The sequence below is a fragment of the Lathyrus oleraceus genome, chromosome 7, assembly GCF_024323335.1.
Source record: "Lathyrus oleraceus cultivar Zhongwan6 chromosome 7, CAAS_Psat_ZW6_1.0, whole genome shotgun sequence".
In the NCBI taxonomy this organism is placed as follows: domain Eukaryota; kingdom Viridiplantae; phylum Streptophyta; class Magnoliopsida; order Fabales; family Fabaceae; genus Lathyrus; species Lathyrus oleraceus.
Genome location: NC_066585.1, coordinates 180,601,811 through 180,624,358, shown reverse-complemented (window position 1 = coordinate 180,624,358; position 22,548 = coordinate 180,601,811). Strand labels below are relative to the sequence as shown.

The following is a 22,548-nucleotide window of genomic DNA, read 5'->3' as shown; positions in this document are numbered from 1 at the left end:
CCAACATAGTTTCCAGCATTCAAAATCCCAATTAGGGTCAATTCAACGGTTTCTCACTACCCATGACATGTTAATCTATAATACCCATTAAGCGACGATAAACCCCCCTTACCTTAGATAATCCGGCAAAATCTCAAAGCTCCAAGCTCTTCTCCAACCTTCTTCCTCTTGCTCTGCCTCTTTACCCTTTTCTCCTCTTCTCTGCAGCTTCTCAGTTTTCACGTGGAACCTTCTTTTCCAAAAAATGAATTCTTTTTACTTATTTCCAACTTATATATTTTCCAATAATTATTATTCCAAAATAATAATAATAATAATCCAATAATTCAACTTTATTTAATTAAATTAATAAAATAATATTAACTCAATTAAATAATTCTCTTATTTTAATCGGGGTGTTATACCCAGCAGAGTCGCCACTTAATTTATGTAGCGGTAAATTCATGACCATCAAGCTATGGATAAACTTAACATCAATAAAACCAGAGTCGCCACCGCGCTTTTATTGTTTCCAAAGGAAAAGGGAAAAGTACGAACAAAACTCAAAGATAAAAAGTTTTCAAATCAAAACTAATAAAATGTCAGAGATTATAGGTAAGGGGGTTGGTAACACAGAGGGAAGTTGTTAGCACCCAATGTGTCCTAGGTACTCCTAGGGAGCCGTTTTTGTGTACATATGTTTTTTTGGTGTAAATGATGTTTGATAAAATATAGAGTGATGGGATGAGAAAAGAATTCGTTAATTATATTTTTCTGTTTGACAAGACCTTCAGTCTTATGCCTACATACCAACATAAAAAATAAGGGATAAAACCCTGTAGTTCATGGTAAAAATTTCAAAGAAGTTGGTGAATTGATTTTAATCAAAATTCTAACAAGGAAAGACACAAAAGGCCAAAGATTTGAATGAGGTTGTTAGTTATTTTTGTCTTTTTGAAATTAAAGTCAATATGATTAAGTTTATTTACAAGTTTGATTTAAGAAAAAGTTTAAAAATTCAATGGCATAAGGCTAAAGTTTCTAATCGTTAAAACATGTCTAAGCTTAAAATCACAAGTAAAGAAAGTTTTTGAAAAGAGGGATAGATTTTGAAATTTAAGAAGTGGGAGGAGATGAAGAGACTACCCTAAAAGTTAAGAGTTGAAAAGATCTGACCAATGGGATACAATCCAATAGATAAGAATGTCATATAGAAACTCATTTTCCTTTGAACTTTGACAATCAACAAGCAATAAACAATGAGCAACATCCAAGCATCATATGAAGACCAATGCATCAAATAAAGATAGCCATAATATCCAAGCAAGCATTCCAATAGCTAGCAGTCTTCATTATCTTCCAATGTAGCAGATGAAATATTCCTTGATCAACTCAGAATAAACATCAGACATAAACAATAATAACAATATAAACATTAAGCACATAGACAAAGTAGCAGATGAATCAAAGGCATCCGAGGTCTTGCATAAGATGAAGGCATAGTCAAAGATAGCTCAATCTCAGATGTTGGCATTGGCCAAGTCCTTTAGCATAGGGAATGTTGCCTAATCCTAAGTACAGAAGTTCAGATCAAGTCCAACAGTCCAACAAGATGTTTTTTAAGGGTTTTTGTTGTTATTAGGTGTTTTAAGGTCCTAATACCATAAACAAAACAAAGACAAACAAAAAATATATACAATCATAAGATATGGCTCAAATGAGCAAAGTGAAAAGGACTTGAAACATAAATAAGTTGCATGAAATGTAAATGACAATGAATGATAAAGGTACTTAAAATTTAAAGTAAATGACTTGAAAATAAAACAACATTAATAAAAAGTTAGTCAATGGTTAGTCAAATATTAGTGATGAGTTTTAATTGATTAAGTCATTCTTTGGAGAACACTCAACCATTCATTCACAAGTATGAATCCTTGAACCAAGACATCATCCATGAGAAGGGCTCCAAATTGGATAAATCAACAAGTATGCCACTATCTCTCATGAATGGAAAAAAGGTAAAGTTTCCATACAATGCCATGAATAATGGGAGACTTACAATCTCACTTACCAGAATGTTATGCCTTGAGGGACAAATCTAGCTCTATGTTAAGCAATCGTAATTGTACTTATGTAGAAGTCACAACTATCTGAGGTCGGACAATAAAAATATTGGTGTTAATGCATGTTAGAGATTTGGTACAAAAAACCAAACTCCTAAAACATACCACACACTAAAAAAACGGGGAAAACCTGTCTCAATCAAACTTGTGTTGATTCATCTGACACAATGTCATTGATGAATCAACTAGCATTTAGACATTAGAGAAATAATTGGTCAAATATGGATTGGAAAAAGAACAGGGATGAAGATTAAGAGGGAAGGAGAAAATAGAAACCCAAATTGATCATGTGAGGAATTTCATCTGATCAATACCATCCATTCATTTTGGGAGATGAAATGTACATTTCATCAATCCCCAAAATCCAATGGTATTGATCTAACAAAAGTCAAATCAACCATGACCAAGGCCCAAACAGAAAGTTAAACATCACAAGACCATAAATATGGTTCAACATAATTTTTAAACATTTAATCAATTAAAAATCAAATTAAAAGTGAATTAAAATGCATTATTAAATGGACAAAACCTCAAATCCCTTCAAAACACCAAATAAATAGCCAAGGTATGTATCCTAGGTCAAACAAGGTCAAATGGCCTTAGACAAAAAAAATCACGATTTTTGGAAAGTCAGAAGTATTTTAAAACAATTAAAAATAAGCCAAAAAAACATTTACTTCATGAAAAATATCAAAATTAATCCAAAAAATATTTTTAATTCAAAATATGAAATAGGAAAATATTTAAAGATTTTTGGTGAAAGTCCCATATTTTTTAGATAAAAAATAAAATTAATATGAATTAAATAAAATAAAGGAATTAAATGGAAAATCATAATAAAAATAGAAAATAGAAAAAATGAGGGCCATCAGATCTCCCTCATTAATTGAGGTGGCAGATCTGATGGCCAAGCGCGCGCTTCCCACCATACTCATCAGTCAAAGCATCATAAGGATGGTAATCAAAAGGAAGGGTTGAGATTAAAACGTGGCTTCATGATCAGATAGTCTGGCAATGCCAGCACACCATCGGAGCCCTAGCTCCGGTCATCTTCTTCGGTGGACCTCACCGGGCTGGTCCACCTTCAACCAATCAGAAAATGAAAAGTAAGGACACTATTTTAAAGAGAAAAATCTCAGGAGCTCGAATATGGCCTCAATTTTGTCCAATTCCAATTATATTGAGAGATATGAGGAATTGAATTGTGAGGTACACGGTCTGAGTTGCTTCGATTTGACCTCAAAGCAACTCAACCTTGTTGCCTACATTGGTAGGACTTTAGACAACTAATAAACAAAGAGAATAATGGAGAATTGAGAGAGAATCGAAGGCTTGAAGTTTCTAAAAATTCACCTTCAGATAGCAGTGATTTGGTTTGATCTCAATGTGAATCCACTTGGTTCTTCCTCCTCTTGCTTGCAGTGATCAATTGATGTGAAAATGACAATGAATCCTTGGAGTTTGAATCTCAAAACAGAAGGTGAAATTCAAACTCGATTTCAAAGAAATCTTCAAGGAATCTTATGGAGTAGGGTTATGGGATTGCTTGGTAAGGCTTGGGCAATGTGTGTGTGTAATTCTGAGGCCAATGCACTTGTATTTATAGGCTACATGATTCATTTCTACACCAATTCAAAAAATGTCAAAAATAACAATGTTGTGCATGGGTGCATGGGCATTGAATTAGGCCCAACCAATGATGTAATCCACTTCTAATTCGTGCACATTTGATACTGAAGTCATCACATGGAAGCATGCAAAAAGAAATGATCATTTGAGTTCAAAAGTTGCCAAAACAAGCCCAACAAAGGAACCATGCGCAAGTCCCTCAATTCTTGTCCAAATGAAGTGTTCTTAGATGATTTGGAAGGTGGCATCAAGGGGAACAACTTTTATGTTGAACACTTTTCCATTTGGATCTTGGATCATGATGAATTTTGAGGTGGAAGTTGGAGAAATCAAACATGGTTGAAAATTTTCTAAGTATAAAGTAAAATGACCACTTATTCCACCTTGAATAACTTTTGCAATGAGCTCCAAATGGAAATAGTTTCTTCACCAAATTTGTATATCTTTAAATCATCTTCAATTTGGTCACAAATTTGACATCATTTGGATTTTCCATGAGGGATTTATGAATTTTAGAAGTTGAGGAAAATTGCTTGTTGAATGATGATGATCCAAAATGACCTATAACGTTTCCTCTTGACACATGCCTTTGCAAGTTGAATTTGAAATTTCTCAAAGAAAAAAAGTTGGAGAAAACATCTTGAAATTGATCATGAAACTTGGATGGCCTTCATATCATAAATATTGAGTAAGGTATGGTCCTTGGAAGTTGACCTGCTAATTAGGGCACATACAAAATGACCTATAATCTTTCACCATAAAAAATGACTTTCCAAGAAAAACTAGATCTTATGCCAACATGAAAGTTGTTTGTAAAGTCATAAAGAGTAAATTTTCACTTGTAATTAATTTCATATGACAAAAATTGTAGGAGATAGGGTCTAGGGAACCCCAGTTTTGACCAATTGACTTTCTCTGGTCAACATCTTTGAACTAACTTGCAAACTTGAAGTTATCTTGATATTTGGGACTCATGAAGGATCTTATATGTATAACATGATGTATAATGAAGTATCCCTTGAAATATTTTATCAAATCATGAAGAAACTTGTTGAGGAAGTCACACAAGATACCCAGATGAATTAGGGCTTCCAAGGCAAACTAGCTTCAAAATCTTGATGAACTCTTAATCAAAATGACAAATAAAGAACATGGGGATCTACATATGATGTTTAGAACCAATGGTGAACCATTCCTTGAATTATCTCTTATCACGAGGGTCGCAAACCCTAGTTGTGAGCTTGATAGAGCATAGGTGGATGCACACACTCCCTACAAAAGAAACAAAGCTATACATAGACATATTTTTGGCATTTTAGTTAGTAAACAAAGAAAAGTAAAGTATGATACAATAAAATTTGCTTGGTGATATCTCCCAATGTAAAACCAATGAATGAGGGGTAAGGAGGACACCAAGGTGTGATCCCAAAGCTAATGCAAATGAGGAGATAACATGAGGGATCTAAGGGTCAAAATTGGGGTCTTACAAGATTTTAACTTCTCTAACCATTTTAGGTGGTTGAATATTTTCAATGATCTCAATTTTGTATTTGTCAACCTCAATTCCTCTTTTAGACACTATGTGTCCATGGACTATGCCTTCCCTCACCATGAAGTGGAATTTCTATCAATTAAGCACAAGGTTAACTTTAATTCACCTTTCTAAAACTTTTTCTAAGTTAGTTAGGCATCCTTCGAAAGTGGAACCACATATGGAGAAATTATCCATAAAGACTTCCATGATATCATCTAGGAAGTCTATGAATATTGCCATCATACATCACATGAAGTTTGCAGGAGCATTGCATAGTCCAGATGACATTCATCGGTAGGAGAAAGTTCCATAGGGAATGTAAAAGTAGTTTTCTCTTGGTCATCTGGATGAATTGGAATTTGGAAAATCCTAAATAACTGTCTAAATAACAAAAATACGAATGCCTAGCTAAATGTTCAAGCATTTGATCAATGAACGGAAGGGGAAAATGATTCTTCCGGGTTGCTTTGTTTAGCTTCCTATAGTCTATGCACATATGTCATCCAGTCTCTACTCATTTGGCTAGAAACTCTCCTTTTTTGTTTTTTACAATTGTAATACCTCATTTCTTAGGAACGACGCACATTGGGTTATCCCATTGAATGTCATAGATTAGATAGATAATTCTAGCTTCTAGCAACTTTAGTACTTCCTTTCTTACTATATCGCTCATAATAGGGTTAATTCTCCTTTAATGCTCTCTAGAGGTTTTAGAGTCCTCTTCTAGCAAATTTTGTGCATGCACACCAATGGGATTATTCCCTTTAGATCATAAATGTTGTATCCTAAAGCTGCAGGATATTTCTTCAATACTATAAAGAATTTCTCTGTTTCCTCTCTATTAAGGTCAACACTAACTATGATCGGGCGATCAAGATGTTTATAAAGAACTTGTATCTTAGGTTTTTAGGTAATACCTTAAGTTCTATTGATGGTTCCTTAGGGTTCGACATAGATATGGTGTAAGTTATAAACACTCCCTAAGATGGTCATCTTGATATGGTTTAAGGAATACATCATCTTCTAATATAGGTGGTGTTAGAGTCGTTATGAATTCAGTACTCAGAGGTGTTTCTGACTCCATATATCCATAAAACAAGATGTATCGTCTATTGCTAGGGATTTAAGAAATTGGAAAAGAATAAACTCAATTTTCTCTTCTCCTACCTCAAATGTTAACTTCCCTCGTTTTACATCTATTATCGCACGACTGTAGCTAAGAAAGGTCTTCCTAGGATGTTAGGTATGTTAGAGTCTTCCATTATATCCATTACTAAGAAGTCAGTAGGGATATAAAATTGACCAATTCGAGCTGGAATATTTTCCAGCATTTCCACATGCTACTTAACTAAATGATCTGCCAATTGAAGGGACATCCTAGTAGGTCTCAAATCTCCTAACTTAAGTTTTGCGCAGATGGAAAAAGGAATTAGACTGACACTAGCTCCGAGATCACATAATGCCTTATCGATGACAGACTTGCGTATTACACAAGGAATAGAAAAACTACTACGGTCTTTCAATTTAGGTGTCATGTTGTTTTGGATAATGGCACTACACTCTGCAGTGAGTGCCACAGCCTCTTCATCTCCAAGTTTCTTCTTATTCGACAAGATCTTTTTTAGGAACTTAGTATATGAGGGCATCTAAGTTATGACCTCAGTGAAAGGTATAGTAAAATGAAGTTGTTTTAAGAGCTCAATAAATTTCTTAAATTGACCTTCATTATTGGTTTTGGCTAGTCTTTAAGGGTATGATATATTTGGTTTATGAAGAGGTGGAGGTACATAAGGTTCCTCTTTCTCAATGGCATCCTTATTAGTGATAGTCTCTTCCTCCTCAACTATGTTTTTTCTTTCATGATTCTCATTAGTAACCTTTTTAGGTTCTTCCTCTACTTTCTTATACATCATATGGTTTTCAACTCTTGGGTCTACTGGTCCATCTAACTCTGTCCCACTTCTTAGTGTGATAGCATTTACATGTCCTTTAGGATTTGCTTGAGGTTGTCCTAGAAATGTGACAATTGGAGCAGCAGTGGCTGCTTGTTGCTGGGCAACTTGAGAGATTTGAGTCTCCAATATCTTGTTATGTATAGACATATCTTCAACCTTATTGGCTAATTATTTTACCAGCTTGTTAGTATGAACATTTTGGTTTATGAATTCTTTGTTATGTTGGATCTGTGTTGCAATAAAAAATTTCATCATTAGCTCTAGATTTGATTTTCTAGGAGCAGGAGTAGCAGCAGGGGCTCCTTTTGAAAATTTTGAGAGTTAGAAGGCGAGGGACTTGGTGCAAAAAAATCGTTATTTGTTCTAGTAAGAAAAATTAGGATGGTTCCTCCGTCATTGTCCTCGGACTCCACAAATTTTGTAATTTGGGGTTATGGCAGCTACAAAGACTGGAGTGGTGATAATTAAATTGTTGATATTTGGGTAAGTGCCTTGACTTTAGAATTTACGTGATCGAATCCATTTAATTCGAACATTCCTCCCTTATGTTGGGTTTTCTCGACTTGAGCTCTTCCAGCTTCCCATTGGTAATGATTACGAGCCATGTTTTTGATAAGTTGGTAAGCTTCCCTGAAGGGTTTGTTCATTAAGGCTCCGCCAACAGCAGCATCTATGGTCATTATGGTGTTATAGAGTAGACCATTATAGAAAGTATGAATGATAAGCCATGTTCTAATATGTGATGAGGAGTGCAATGTCATCATTGTACTTGATCTTACAAGTAGAATTTTCCAAAGTAGGTACATGTATCTTGAACTTTGAATGTGCAGTTCTACCCTCAGATAATAAAAGAGAAGCTATCCCGCTTGTTGCAACAGTTAAACATTTAAAAAAGTTAGACCTCAAAGCACTTGAAAGTGTTCTCCACATGTATGTCTTACCTGTACCTCCATAACCATGCAACAAAAATACCCCACCTTTTTGAGCCAAGGCAACTTCGATAATTCTTTCATAGATCTTTCTTTGTTCATCTAAGAGAGACATAACAAATATTAATGACCAACATGATACAAAAAATGTTAGTTGACTTGTCAATAGTGAGTATATATGGGAAGTTAGTAATATAATTATAATCATGCAGACAAATATGTATGTGCAACAAAAATTTTAGTAAATTATGATTTCATCGTTGGCACATCATAATTTCTTTCGTCATACATAAGTCGATTGCCTAATTATCGTAGGACATACCCATTTGAGTATGGAATTGACTTAAAATATGTAAGACTACGTCGATTGGCCTGAAGCAGTTTTTCAATTTCGGTTAAAGTTAAATTCTGTATTTTTGAGTCTGATAATACCAATTCTACAAGCCACGATACCAATATACAATTACATTTCAAAGTATATATATATATATATATATATATATATATATATATATATATATATATATATATATATATATATATATATGTGTGTGTGTGTGTGTGTGTGTGTGTGTGTGTGTGTGTGTGTGTGTGTGTGTGTGTGTGTGTGTGTTTTGTAGCATGGAGATTATAAAAAGAAATTTTATGCAAGCAAAAGCAAATAGAGACAACTTATAATTGTATGAGGCAAATTATTTCAATTGCACAGTTAGGAACAACATTGGAATCATGGGAAGGAAATATTAAAAACAATGTTGTTAAAATGAATTATAAATGCATTTAAGTATTGTCAACGAGAAATAAGAAGTAACATTTTAAAACCAAATTGATTCATTATCAGTATGATAATACCAGTTCTGCAAGCCATGATACCAATATACAATTTCAGTTCAGAGTAACATTACATATATGTTTTGCAGCATTTAGATTATAAAAAATAATTTTCTGCAATTGAAATCATATAAAGACAACATATAATTGTATGAGGGCAATTATTTTAATTACGCAATTAGGAATTGCATGATACTAATATACAGTTTCAGTTCAAAGTAATATTACATATATGTTTTGCAGCATTGAGATTATAAAAAATAATTTTCTGCAATTAGAAGCATATAGAGACAACATAGAATTATATGGGGGAAATTATTTTAATTGCAAAATTAGGAAAAACATTAGAACCATTGCAAAGAACTATTAAAATAACATTGTTAAAATGAATTACAAATGCATTTAAGTGTTGTCAACATGAAACAAGAACTAATAATCCAAAAGCAAATCGTGGATTTAATACTAATGATTATTATAATAATAACAAAAATATGAAGAATTAGAGGATTTCTGAAATGCGTTGAACCTGTATTTTGCACCAAATGTCTTTGTGAGTGTAACATACCATCCGATAGAAATTTTCATGATTTGTTCCAAACATGAGCAAGGCAATTCATAGCACCAGACAACAACATGACAATGAAAAGTTTTCTAAGAAAATGTCATGAACCCCATTTTCTTGCCTCTCTAATATCCCCAATGTACTCTCGATCATCTTCAAGGAAGCCCATTGCAAATAAGAGATTGGTGCCTTGACCATTGTCAACATCATTCGTAGGAAAAATAGTTCTTCAGTGGTTGGTGGAATCCATATCAAACAACCAATAATGAACATCTTTTTCTGCGGCTTCCACAATCTATTTCTCTTTACATAAACAAATTTGGATACAAATTGCTCGTATGTCAATGACCGGGCTTCCTCATATTTCCCATTAGCAACTAGCCAAGCAATGAACATAGATTCAGTGATACTTGCCTTTTCTAAGATATTCTCCATTCGGTCAAAATCAGTGTAGTAAACTGCTTTCTCGCCTATTGAATGATAGAAAATACGTCCAACAGTTGGTCTCCTTCCATGAATATTGTAAGCATAAATTCGCCAACAAATTTCACTCGGGAAGACATACCTATAATCCAAATACTGTTTGATCTCATCCACACGGTCTTTCTCGTTAGTTGTAACTGAAGGTAAGAAAAACAAGAAAGGGGGGGTTTGAATTGTTTGAAAAATAAGCGCTTTTCCAAAAAGAAAATCACACAATGATTTTATACTGGTTCGCTTATAACACAAAGCTACTCCAGTCCACCCGGCCAAGGTGATTTCGCCTTCAACAAGGACTTAATCCACTAATCTTGAAAGATTACAAACAACCCCTAAGAGAGAAGAAAATCTCTTAGTCCTCTCAAGTCTACAAACTACAAAGAGTCACTTGAGGAAATCAAACAAATAAAAGATACAAGATATGTAATCTAGAGTGCTTCTAGTTAAGCAAGTATTACAAATTTAAGAACAGATTTTTTCACTTGATAAGCAAAAGCTTAGTGAAATTCTTTGAAAGCAAGGATGATTTTCTTGAGCGTGAAATAATTCAGTATAGTTTTGGCTAGTTGATTTCTTGCTTACTGAATGTTGATTTCTTCTCTATTTATATAGGAGTTGAAGTAGTGTTGAAATAGAGTTGAAGTAGAGTTAAATCTGCTGGATAATGAGATGTAATTACGCCATTCCATAAATAGCTTCTGCAGGAGACTTTTTCTTTTAGAAGTGACTACTTACCACAAGTAGTATCTTCTCTCTTGGAAGAGGAGATTAACGTCTCTTTCTAATTGAGGAAATCCATTTGCAGAACTTTAACTTGGTTTAAACGTTACTTCATCATGATTAACAAATCTGATTAGAGTCTTCATGTATCTGGAGAAACTTGGGATCTGGCTTCTGATGATATTTCTTGAGAGTTCAGATAGCGCTGATAAATTCCAGAGTTTACAGAAGGCATTTGTTCAGAGTCAAAGCTTCTAGACTTTACTTCATGTTCAGATGCTTCTGAAACTTTGCAGTTTTGTCCAGAGTCAGAGCTTCTTGAAACGAGATTCCACTTTAGATGCTTCTGATACTTGATAATTTGTATCTGATCTTGTTGTGCATCTGATGACATCATCAGATTTATTTCTTCTATCTTTAGAACCCTGCACACTTAGAAACTTTTCGTTAGGGTGCCATTTTTGGTTTCATCCTTTGTTATCATCAAAATCAAGGAATCTGTTGTAGAACAATTTTTGTTCTTACAATCTCCCCCTTTTTGATGATGACAAAACAACTTAAAATAGCAGATGAAACATGAAATATATAAGATCAGATAGACAGAAGCTCCCCCTGAGTTAGTGCTAGGGAGTTCAGAAGTTCTTACCAGAGCTTTTCAAGTAATGAGATTTCTGAAACTTTCTGCAAATTCTTAAATTTAATGTTAGAGTTATTTAATCAGAGCTATTTTTATCAGAGCTATTTCTACAAATGTTGCAGAGTGCTTAAGGTTTTAGACAAATTTTCATCAGAGCTATTTAATGATTTCTCCCCCTTTTTGTCAGAATCACAAAGGTAGATATATATATAAAAAAATAACAAGATAATAAAGAGAAAAACATTTCATTAATCAGAAGCACAAAGGCACAAAAACGTTCAAAACATCAGATCCAAGAGAATATTAGAGCTAAAGAAGACAGAAGCAAAAACACTAGGCAAGCAAACAAAATAAATCCTAAGTGCCTAAGGGTTTGGAGGTTGAGGAAGTCTCTGAAGCAACATGGCAAACATATTCTGGATGTTTTCATTCAAAGCATCTTGCTTGTCCATCCTGGCACGGAGCTCATTCTGATCTTGCTTGATTTCTTTCTGATCTTGCTTGATCTCTTGCAGAGCATGAAGAATCATAGGGATCGCAGAGGAAGACTCCCCCTGAGTCAGAGCCTGCTGAGCTTCAGCTTCAGCAGCAGCTTGGGCTTCTGCATCCGCCTGAGCCTTGGCTTCAGCTTCCTTAATCCTTAGAAGTTCTGCTTCCTTTGCCAGTCTTTCTTCTTCTAATCTTCTTGCTTCTTCTTCAGCTTCCCTAGCCAATCTTTCCTCCTCTAATCTTCTGGCCTCAGCTTCTCTGGCCAATCTCTCTTGGAGCCTTTCCTCAGCATCTCTGATGTAGCCATTTCTGACTTGTTCAGAGATACTCTTCAGCCTATAAGACTCAGAGGTCATCCAACTAATGACTCTGTTCCAGTGTGTCCTAACAGATTTAGGATCATCACTAACTTCAGAGTTTTTAGCCAGAGACTTGACCTTCTGGACTGAAGCTTCTGCAACCTGTATAATGGCCTCCTCAAGGGTAGGTATGGTAAGTTCAGGTTCAGGTTCAGGTGAATGAGGTGGAGAGTTTTGAGGGCTGAGATTTAGAGAGGGAGGTTCAGTTTGTTGAGGTTCAGATTCTGCTTGAAGTTCAGAATCTGGGGATGAAGCATAGAGTGGGTTTACATCTAAGGGTTCGGATTCTGGTTCTGGGACAGCGGGAAGGATTGGTGGGGTGATATAAGAGGTGTGGGGATCAGATGGTTGAGTTTCAGAGGGTAAGGTTGTTGTTTGTTGTGGTGGAAGTGAAGTTTGGAGGGGTGAGGTTACTTCAGATTGTCTTGTGGGTTGTGGAGCGAAATTTTTAGCATAAATTTCAGCTATTGTTGGGGAGTTAGGGTCAGAGTGTTCTTGGTCAGAGGACTCTTGATCAGATAACTCTTGGTCAGAAGAAGGGGAAAGGTAAGGGGGTGATTCATATTCAGAGGATGAGGAAGAGGAAGTGCTTTGGTGGGTTTGTATAGGTTGAGAGGGAGGAATGAAAGTTCTAGCTATGTTTAGAACTGGTGTTGGTTGGGAGGTTCTGGTGATTGAGGGTGGGATTTCAGAGGTAGTAAAAATTGGTTGAGAGGAGAGAGGGTTAGAGGAAGCCATTATAGATTCAGAAGAGACAGGAGGAATAGACTTACCAGAAGAGACATTCAGAGGTGCTGAAGCTTTGGTGCCAGAAGTTTCTCCAAGTCTGGCTTTCTTTGCTCTCCTTGCCTCAGCAGCTATCTATTTCTCAGAGACACCTCTCTTGTATCTGACAAGATCTTCTACAGAGTCCAGACAGTCTTCAAGGCGGAAATCAGAAACATCAACACCTTCTTCCAGCATACGATGAAGATAGAGGGCAACAGCGTCTCTGGGCTCATCCTTGAAGAATCTGACCAGGCCATGAGGCATCTTCCTCTGATCTTTTAGACATTCCCAGGACACATCCATAGTGGGCTTGACTCTAATCTCTTTGATGATTCCCATGCTCTTCAGGTTTTTGGCATTCAGAGGCTTTCCCACATCAATTGCCAGATCATCCATACATCTGGTCTTCTCCAGATCATCTACCAAGCCATGCTCAATGAAGACATCAGAGAGCAATCTTCCCAGAGGAATGTAGGATCTGGGCTTCATATTATTCCTCGTTTCTCTGACTGAATCTCTCAGATATCTGAAGAGGAGAACAGGGAGGTTGATCTTCACGCCTTTCTGGATGCAGTACAAAATGCATTTCTGATCTGCATTTATGTAATCTGAAGAGTTGGAGGCTGGACGATGATGGATTGTTCCCAGAATAATCTTCAGCCAAACTCGGAGGTTCTGATGAAGCTCCTTGTTCTTAGAGGGGTTTCCTTCAACATTAGGTTTGAAGATTGTAGGGTTAATGACTTCAGTGATGCGCTTTGACCTTGGAGGAATGTTGTAAATCCTTTTACCTCCAGCTTTCTCCATGTTTAGCAAGGAAGCAATTGATGCTTCAGTGATGACAATCTTTACTCCCAGAACAAAAGAAACAATAAACTGGTCATCTGCATCAGCATGTCTCCAAAATTCTTTGACAAGAAGAGGGTAAATGGGACCATAAAGCCTGTCGAAGTAGTTTTCCCAACCTTGCTTGCGAAGATCTTCAGTAAGATCAACACCGTTTCTTCTCAAGTTCTCAAAATCTACCAGCGATTCACACAGTACATCCAAATTTTCAAAGGAGGTTGCAAGATGAATGTGGCGTTCACGTTCCAAAATGTGAGGTTCTTGATAAACAGGGGTTATGGTAACGCCTGTAACAGTGGGTGTTTGAGTGTTTGAGGTTTGGGGATTAGAAGTAGATTCCATCTGTTGGGAGAAGTTAAAAACTTCTTGCTGTTGAGCATCCATGAAGAAGATTGAAGAAGAAGATGAAGAACTTGCAGAGAACTTGCAGAGAAGGGTTTAGGGTTTTAGAGTGAGTGAGAGTGATAAGTGTGTGAAATGTGAGAAAAGTGTTTATATACCTAAGTAAAAACGCATGCAAAACGACACACATACCAGCGTTAGCACAAAAACCAAAATAGCACGTTTGGGGGAAAAATGATTACAGCTAATAAATGAATGTCTAATCCCACAGTTTGCACACTGCTCGAGGAAAAACTCAAACGTCTGCCTTTTGAATTTCTTGACAGCTGTCTAGAAGTTCTAAGGTTTGATGCTCAGAGCTCCACGTGTTTAATGTATCTGATCTTCAGGAATACCAAGAGATTGGTTTCTGAAGATTTCTGATTCAGATATCTTCTTAACTTGTAGAAGTATCAGAGTCAGAGGCAGAATCATATTTGTTTTTATCAGAATCTTATTTTATATTTTTCAGAGCCATACTTCATTCAGGACAATTTTTAATGTTCAGATTTTCTAAGATGAAAAGAAATCTATCTTCAGCTAGAGGCTTAGTAAAGATATCTGCCCATTGATGTTCTGTATCAATGAACTTCAGCGTTACTATTCCTTTCTGAACATAGTCTCTAATAAAATGATGTTTAATTTCAATGTGTTTGGCTCTGGAATGTAAAATAGGATTCTTACTTAAACAAATAGCAGCAGTATTATCACAAAAGATAGGAATGTTACTCTCAAATATTTGTAGATCTTCTAGCTGATGCTTCATCCAGAGCATCTGAGTTGTGCACAGTGATGCTGAGATATATTCTGCTTCTGCAGTTGATAGAGCAATAGTTGACTGTCTTTTGCTAGCCCAGGAGATTAGATTGTTTCCCAGAAGCTGGCAATTTCCAGATGTGCTTTTTCGTTCTATTCTATCTCCTGCGTAGTCTGCATCACAATAACCAGAAAGCCTATACTCTGATGTTTTCTCATACATCAGGCCCAGGTTAGGAGTTCCTTTCAGATACTTAAGAATTCTCTTAACAGCTGTTAAATGAGATTCTCTAGGATCTGATTGGAATCTGGCACAAAGACAGACGCTAAAGAGAATATCAGGACGAGTAGCAGTCAGATAGAGAAGAGAGCCTATCATACCTCGATAGAGCTTCTGACAAACCTTGTTGCTTACCTCTTCCTTTTCCAGAATGCAAGTTGGGTGCATGGGAGTCTTTGCAGAGTTGCATTCAGTCATGTCAAACTTCTTCAGAACGTCTTTAATGTATTTACTTTGATGGACGTACGTGACTTCTGGAGTTTGATTAATTTGAATTCCCAGAAAGAACTTTAGTTCTTGCATTAGACTCATTTCAAATTCTGCCTGCATTAACTTAGAAAATTCTTGGCAAACAGAGATATTAGCAGAACCAAAAATAATATCATCAACATAAATTTGGCATATCATGAGATCATTTTCATGATTTTTACAGAAGAGTGTAGAATCAACTTTCCCTCTGATAAAATTTTGTTCCAGAAGAAAATTGCTCAGACGTTCATACCAAGCTCTGGGAGCTTGTTTAAGTCCATATAAGGATTTCTTAAGTTTAAAAACATGTTCTGGAAAGTTTGAATTTTCAAAACCTGGAGGTTGATTGACATACACTTCTTCTGAAATATAACCATTAAGAAATGCACTCTTGACATCCATTTGATATAGTTTAATAGAATGATTAATAGCAAAAGATACAAGAAGACGAATAGATTCTAACCTCGCGACTGGAGCAAAAGTTTCATTATAATCAATACCTTCTTGTTGACTATAACCTTGAGCTACCAGTCGAGCTTTGTTTCTGACAACTTCTCCTTTCTCGTTCAGCTTGTTTCTGAAAACCCATCTGGTTCCAATGACATGAGTGCCTCTGGGTTTAGGAACGAGATCCCAGACATCATTCCTGGAGAATTGATCTAACTCTTCTTGCATAGCTGCCACCCAATCGTTATCTTGAAGAGCTTCATCACAGGACATAGGCTCAATCAGAGACACTAGTCCCAGAGGAATATCTTCAGAATTTCTGAAGGTAGATCTGGTTCTAACAGGTTCATCTTTGTTTCCCAAAATCAAATCTTCAGATACGTTAATACGACTTTTAACTTTCCTTGGAATTTCTGGAGATTTAATTTCTTCAGAGTCTGGAGTGACAGTTGCTTCTGGAGTTTTCTCAGATTCTACCAGAGTGATCTCTAAATCTGCAAACTTTTCAACTAGCTTTGACTTTTCAGGGTCAAGCTTATCATCAAATCTAACATGAATTGATTCCTCCACAATTTTGGTTTCTGTATTGTATACTCTATAGCCTTTAGAGCGTTCTGAGTATCCTAACATAATACCTTTCTGTGCTTTGGAATCAAACTTGTTCAGATGTTCTTTAGTATTTAATATAAAACAAATGCATCCAAAAGGATGAAAATATGAAATGTTGGGTTTTCTTCCCTTACACAGTTCATAGGGAGTCTTTTCCAGAATAGGTCTAATAGAGATTCTATTCTGAATGTAACACGCTGTATTTACAGCTTCTGCCCAAAAGTGCTTTGCTACATTTGTTTCATTGATCATGGTTCTGGCCATTTCTTGGAGTGTCCTATTCTTCCTCTCTACAACTCCATTTTGTTGTGGAGTTCTAGGGCAGGAGAAATCATGGGATATTCCATTAGAGTCAAATAATTCTTCAAAATCTTTATTTTCAAATTCTCCACCATGATCACTTCTGACTCTAACAATTTTAGAGTCAAATTCTTTTTGCACTTTAGAACAGAAACTGGTGAGTACAGAGTGAGACTCACTCTTGTGCTTTAGGAATTTTACCCATGTCCAGCGGCTGTAATCATCAACGATTACTAGTCCATACTTCTTTCCATTGACTGATGCTGTTTTCACAGGACCAAATAAGTCAATGTGAAGAAGCTCCAGAGGCTTAGAGGTAGAAACAACATTTTTCTTTTTAAAAGATGTTTTTGAAAACTTTCCTTTCTGGCAAGCTTCACACAGAGCATCTGAAGAAAACTTCAGTTTAGGCAGGCCTCTGACTAACTCAAGTTTAGTTAGCTGAGAAAGTTTTCTCATGCTAATGTGGCCTAAGCGTCTATGCCATACCCATTGCTCTTCGTGAACTGACATTAAACATTTAACATTTTGATCTTTTAAATCAGAAAGATTTATTTTATAAATGTTGTTTTTCCTCTTGCCTGTGAAAAGGACAGAGCCATCGTTCTGACTAATGGCTTTACACGTTTTTTGATTAAAGATTACATCATAACCGTTATCACTTAATTGACTTATGGATAACAAGTTATGCATTAATCCTTCTACATAAAGAACATCAGATATAGAGGGAAGAGTACCATTACCAATAGTTCCGGAGCCTCTGATCCTTCCTTTCTGATCTCCTCCGAAGCCTACAAATCCAGCGTCTTTAAGTTCCAGGCTTTGGAACATAGACTTTCTTCCCGTCATATGTCGCGAGCATCCAGAGTCTAGGTACCATGACTGGTGTCTGAACTTTGCTGCATAGGATATCTGCAACATAGATAATCTTATCTTTCGGTACCCAGAATCTCTTGGGTCCTTTTAGATTAGTTTTCCCAGAGTTTCTCACAACTTTGGGTCTTCTAGCATTTTTAAATTTGTGTTCTTGTGTGTGTGTGTAGTGATATGAAAAAGGTGATTTAATTTGGTTACTGGTAGAGGTTTTATGTTCCTCAGAATCATACCCAATTCCCCTTTTATTATTCTGACTTACTCCATAAATCATGGATGCCATAATACTCCTATCTATTCCATTCTTCAGAAATTTTTGAAAGGCTTCTTCATATTTAAAAATAATTTCATTTGAAGTTTGTGGTGCTTGAGACAACGCTTCTTCTAATTCTAAGCTTTTGGTTTTAGCTCCATCTTTTTCTAACGTTAAAGATCTGATAGTATCTTCTTGTGCTAGAATTGTTGTCTCAAGTTTACTACATTCTTCAGATTTTGCTTTAAGAAGGCCTTTAATGCTTTTAACTTTTTGTTTTAATTTCTGAAGAGAGGTAAGAGTTTCTGATAAACATGATTCTAAGTCAGATCTAGAAAGTTCAGAAAATACCTCTTCAGATTCTTTATCTGAGCTGCTGGATGTGGTAGCCATAAGTGCTACGTTGGCTTGTTCATCAGAGTCAGATTCTGATGATCCTGATTCACTATCGTCCCAGGTGGCCATTAGTCCTTTCTTTGTTCTGAAGGTATTCTTCTTGAAGCTTTCTTTTCTAGGGTTGTCTTTCTTCAGCTTGGGGCATTCATTTCTGTAATGACCTGTTTCTTTACATTCAAAACAGGTAATATCTTTATTAGGTTTACCTTTTGAAGTTGACTCTGATCTATCCCCTCTGGGTCTTGATCTTCTGAAGTTGTTGTTGTTCCTTCTTTTCCAGAGTTGCTTAACTCTTCTGGTTAGTAAGGACAATTCTTCTTCATCGTCAGTGTCTTCAGGTTCAGAGTCGTCAGTATCTGCAGTTTCTGCCTGGAGAGCTTTGGTTCTGTCTGACTTCCGTCTTTCAGGTCTGGACTTCAGCGCTACTGACTTGTTCCTTTTCTGAGGCTCATCCTCCTCTAGTTCTATCTCATGGCTTCTGAGAGAACTAACAAGTTCTTCAAGGCTGATATTGTTCAGATCCTTTGATAACTTCAGAGCAGTAACCATTGGTCTCCATTTCTTTGGCAGACTTCTGACTATCTTCTTAACATGATCTGCAGTCGTGTATCCTTTGTCTAGCACTTTAAGACCTGCAATAAGAGTTTGAAATCTGGAAAACATAGCTTCTATAGCTTCATCATCTTCCATCTTGAAGGCTTCATACTTCTGGATAAGCGCCAGAGCCTTCGTCTCCTTGACTTGGGAGTTTCCTTCATGGGTCATCTTCAGAGAGTCAAGTATATCTTTGGCAGTCTCTCTGTTGGTGATCTTTTCATATTCATTGTATGATATGGCATTTAGAAGTATTGTTCTGGCCTTGTGGTGATTTTTGAAAACACGTTTCTGATCTTCTGACATTTTGCTTCTGGGAACTTCAACTCCATTTAAGACTGGAGGTTTGTATCCATCTGTGACAATGTCCCAGAGGTCAGCATCATAACCCAGAAAGAAACTTTCGATTCTATCTTTCCAGTAATCAAACTTTTCTCCATCAAAAACAGGAGGCTTGGCATTGTAAGAATCTTTCTCATTTGAGTGGGCCATTGTTTTTCTCGTACTGGATCTCTCTACACGGTTAAGTGTTTGATTAGAAAATCAATAACAGAGCCGGAGCTCTGATACCAATTGAAGGTAAGAAAAACAAGAAAGGGGGGGTTTGAATTGTTTGAAAAATAAGCGCTTTTCCAAAAAGAAAATCACACAATGATTTTATACTGGTTCGCTTATAACACAAAGCTACTCCAGTCCACCCGGCCAAGGTGATTTCGCCTTCAACAAGGACTTAATCCACTAATCTTGAAAGATTACAAACAACCCCTAAGAGAGAAGAAAATCTCTTAGTCCTCTCAAGTCTACAGACTACAAAGAGTCACTTGAGGAAATCAAACAAATAAAAGATACAAGATATGTAATCTAGAGTGCTTCTAGTTAAGCAAGTATTACAAATTTAAGAACAGATTTTTTCACTTGATAAGCAAAAGCTTAGTGAAATTCTTTGAAAGCAAGGATGATTTTCTTGAGCGTGAAATAATTCAGTATAGTTTTGGCTAGTTGATTTCTTGCTTACTGAATGTTGATTTCTTCTCTATTTATATAGGAGTTGAAGTAGTGTTGAAATAGAGTTGAAGTAGAGTTAAATCTGCTGGATAATGAGATGTAATTACGCCATTCCATAAATAGCTTCTGCAGGAGACTTTTTCTTTTAGAAGTGACTACTTACCACAAGTAGTATCTTCTCTCTTGGAAGAGGAGATTAACGTCTCTTTCTAATTGAGGAAATCCATTTGCAGAACTTTAACTTGGTTTAAACGTTACTTCATCATGATTAACAAATCTGATTAGAGTCTTCATGTATCTGGAGAAACTTGGGATCTGGCTTCTGATGATATTTCTTGAGAGTTCAGATAGCGCTGATAAATTCCAGAGTTTACAGAAGGCATTTGTTCAGAGTCAAAGCTTCTAGACTTTACTTCATGTTCAGATGCTTCTGAAACTTTGCAGTTTTGTCCAGAGTCAGAGCTTCTTGAAACGAGATTCCACTTTAGATGCTTCTGATACTTGATAATTTGTATCTGATCTTGTTGTGCATCTGATGACATCATCAGATTTATTTCTTCTATCTTTAGAACCCTGCACACTTAGAAACTTTTCGTTAGGGTGCCATTTTTGGTTTCATCCTTTGTTATCATCAAAATCAAGGAATCTGTTGTAGAACAATTTTTGTTCTTACAGTAACCGACTTAGAAGTAACTATTGTTGTTGTAATTCTGTAATAGCCTTTATGTATATAATTGAAAAAATATTTGATAGATGTACTTTGTTTACACCATTCCATGTTGATATGGGCATGGTATTTCAAAAGTAACCTTGTATTGTAAGGTACAACATGATGATTATCCAATGAGATGTTATTCTTACAAATTGTGTGAGTGTTGGATCGTCTTCTATAAAGTGGATAGCGTTATGCATAGATTGTTGTGAGCTCATTGAATTTTTTGGGAAAGTATTTTGAGTGTTTTCTATTTTTCATACACAGAGATGTCATCCGCGATAGACCATATGGTACATGCATCATATGTTCCTTGACCAAGCTGTATAAAGCAGGATGAATTAGAGGGTTTGAAATCTCTGCACAAATGATGTTATATATGTCAAAAGGTGTCAAATATTTTCTCTTATAGTGCAAGAGTATTAAAATAAGAGCATGTGGAAATCCTCTCTTTTGAAATTCAGTTGTGTACATAACTGTAAAAGAAACCAAGTGGGGAGCTTAGAACTGATATAATGAAACAACATGAATTATTATGAAAATATTAAAATAATAGTGAAGATACCTACATGCCAAGACTTTGCCTAGGACATGAAGTTTGATAATATTTGTCATCAGTTCATTGAATTTTATTTTGAAATCTTTGGTAATGATATTTGGTCTATCATGCGACTTTAAAGTAGTGTTTGATAAAACATGCGAAATTTAAGGCCAAGCCGGATTGCAAGTAAATATTACAAATAAATCAGGGAATCCCAACTTACTTGAAATATCCATACCATCGAAATAAAGTTGGTCTATATATCTCTTGCTTCCAACGAAAGACGACGGCAAGACAACTTGTTTTCCTCTTTTTGTTTGTTCAGTTTGGCTACCACTACCACATTTGCTTAGTTGGTCGAACAACCTTATATTTCACCAACTTTTAGGAAGAGACGTCAATCCAATTGGTGACTCCTCTTAAAATTTGAATGGAGGCGCCAATTGGATTGGCTAGGGCATGTGGTGCATCCAATCCAATTGGCGCCCATGTGTATGTTTACAAAGGAGACGCCAATTGGATTGGAACCTCAGTATAAAATGCAATTTTTTTGTTATAAATAGATGTGTTGTGTGAATCATTTTTCCACATCTCATTTCATCATTTGGCAATCATGTTTGGTGTTCGTCGCCACGGAAAGGTGATTTATGCGAGAGACAAACATCAGATGTTGATGCGGTTCTGGAACATCACTATGTTCGATCAACTGAAGAGGGAACTGGTTCGTTGGTTAGAAGGGAAAATACCAGAAGGGAAAAAAATAGAAGTATTGAGATACTCGACAGTATCTTTGGTTGGGTGTGAATGAAAACTGATAAGGATGCTAGGGAAATGATGTTCGGTAGAGATGACATCAATTTGATTGTTGTAATCAGTTAGAAATATTTCTATTTTCAGTTAGCTTATTTTGTACTGATGTTTGTTGTGAACCTCGTTGTAACAAAATCTTTATGATATATAATAATTGAAGGTTACAGAAATACAATGTTACAAAAAGCTTATGACCTAGATGATGCTCCTCGATTGGGATAGTTGTTCTTGTTGTGTCATGGTTGACGACAGATACTACATAATCTTATCATTTTATTTGTCGAATCCATTTCTGTCCTAATACGTGTGTCGTTTGGCCTTCTTTTTTTCTTTCTACGCATCTCGTCGTTGTGCCAAACTATATCACCTTCGTATGGAAGTCAGTATTCCTCCATTGATATCACCGAGAAGATTTTATTATAGACATTCATGACGATGACGGTCTTGTACACATCATATAAATGGTTGTAAGCGTCTTGACAAGTATATGCGCCCCTCCTC

The 22,548-nt window shown here is 36.0% G+C and overlaps 1 protein-coding gene across 1 annotated transcript; it reads right to left on the bottom strand.

Annotated features, from left to right (window-relative positions):
* Positions 1-6,605: 6,605 nt before the first annotated feature.
* LOC127102764 (uncharacterized) lies at positions 6,606-6,911 on the bottom strand. The gene has a single exon (XM_051040100.1). The coding sequence runs from the start codon at positions 6,909-6,911 to the stop codon at positions 6,606-6,608; it is 306 nt and encodes a 101-aa protein (XP_050896057.1).
* Positions 6,912-22,548: the final 15,637 nt, after the last annotated feature.

What these genes read in the sequence shown, in the direction of transcription:
- LOC127102764 (XM_051040100.1), bottom strand. Translation starts at nt 6,911, where the DNA reads ATGCCCTCATATACTAAGTTCCTAAAAAAGATCTTGTCGAATAAGAAG.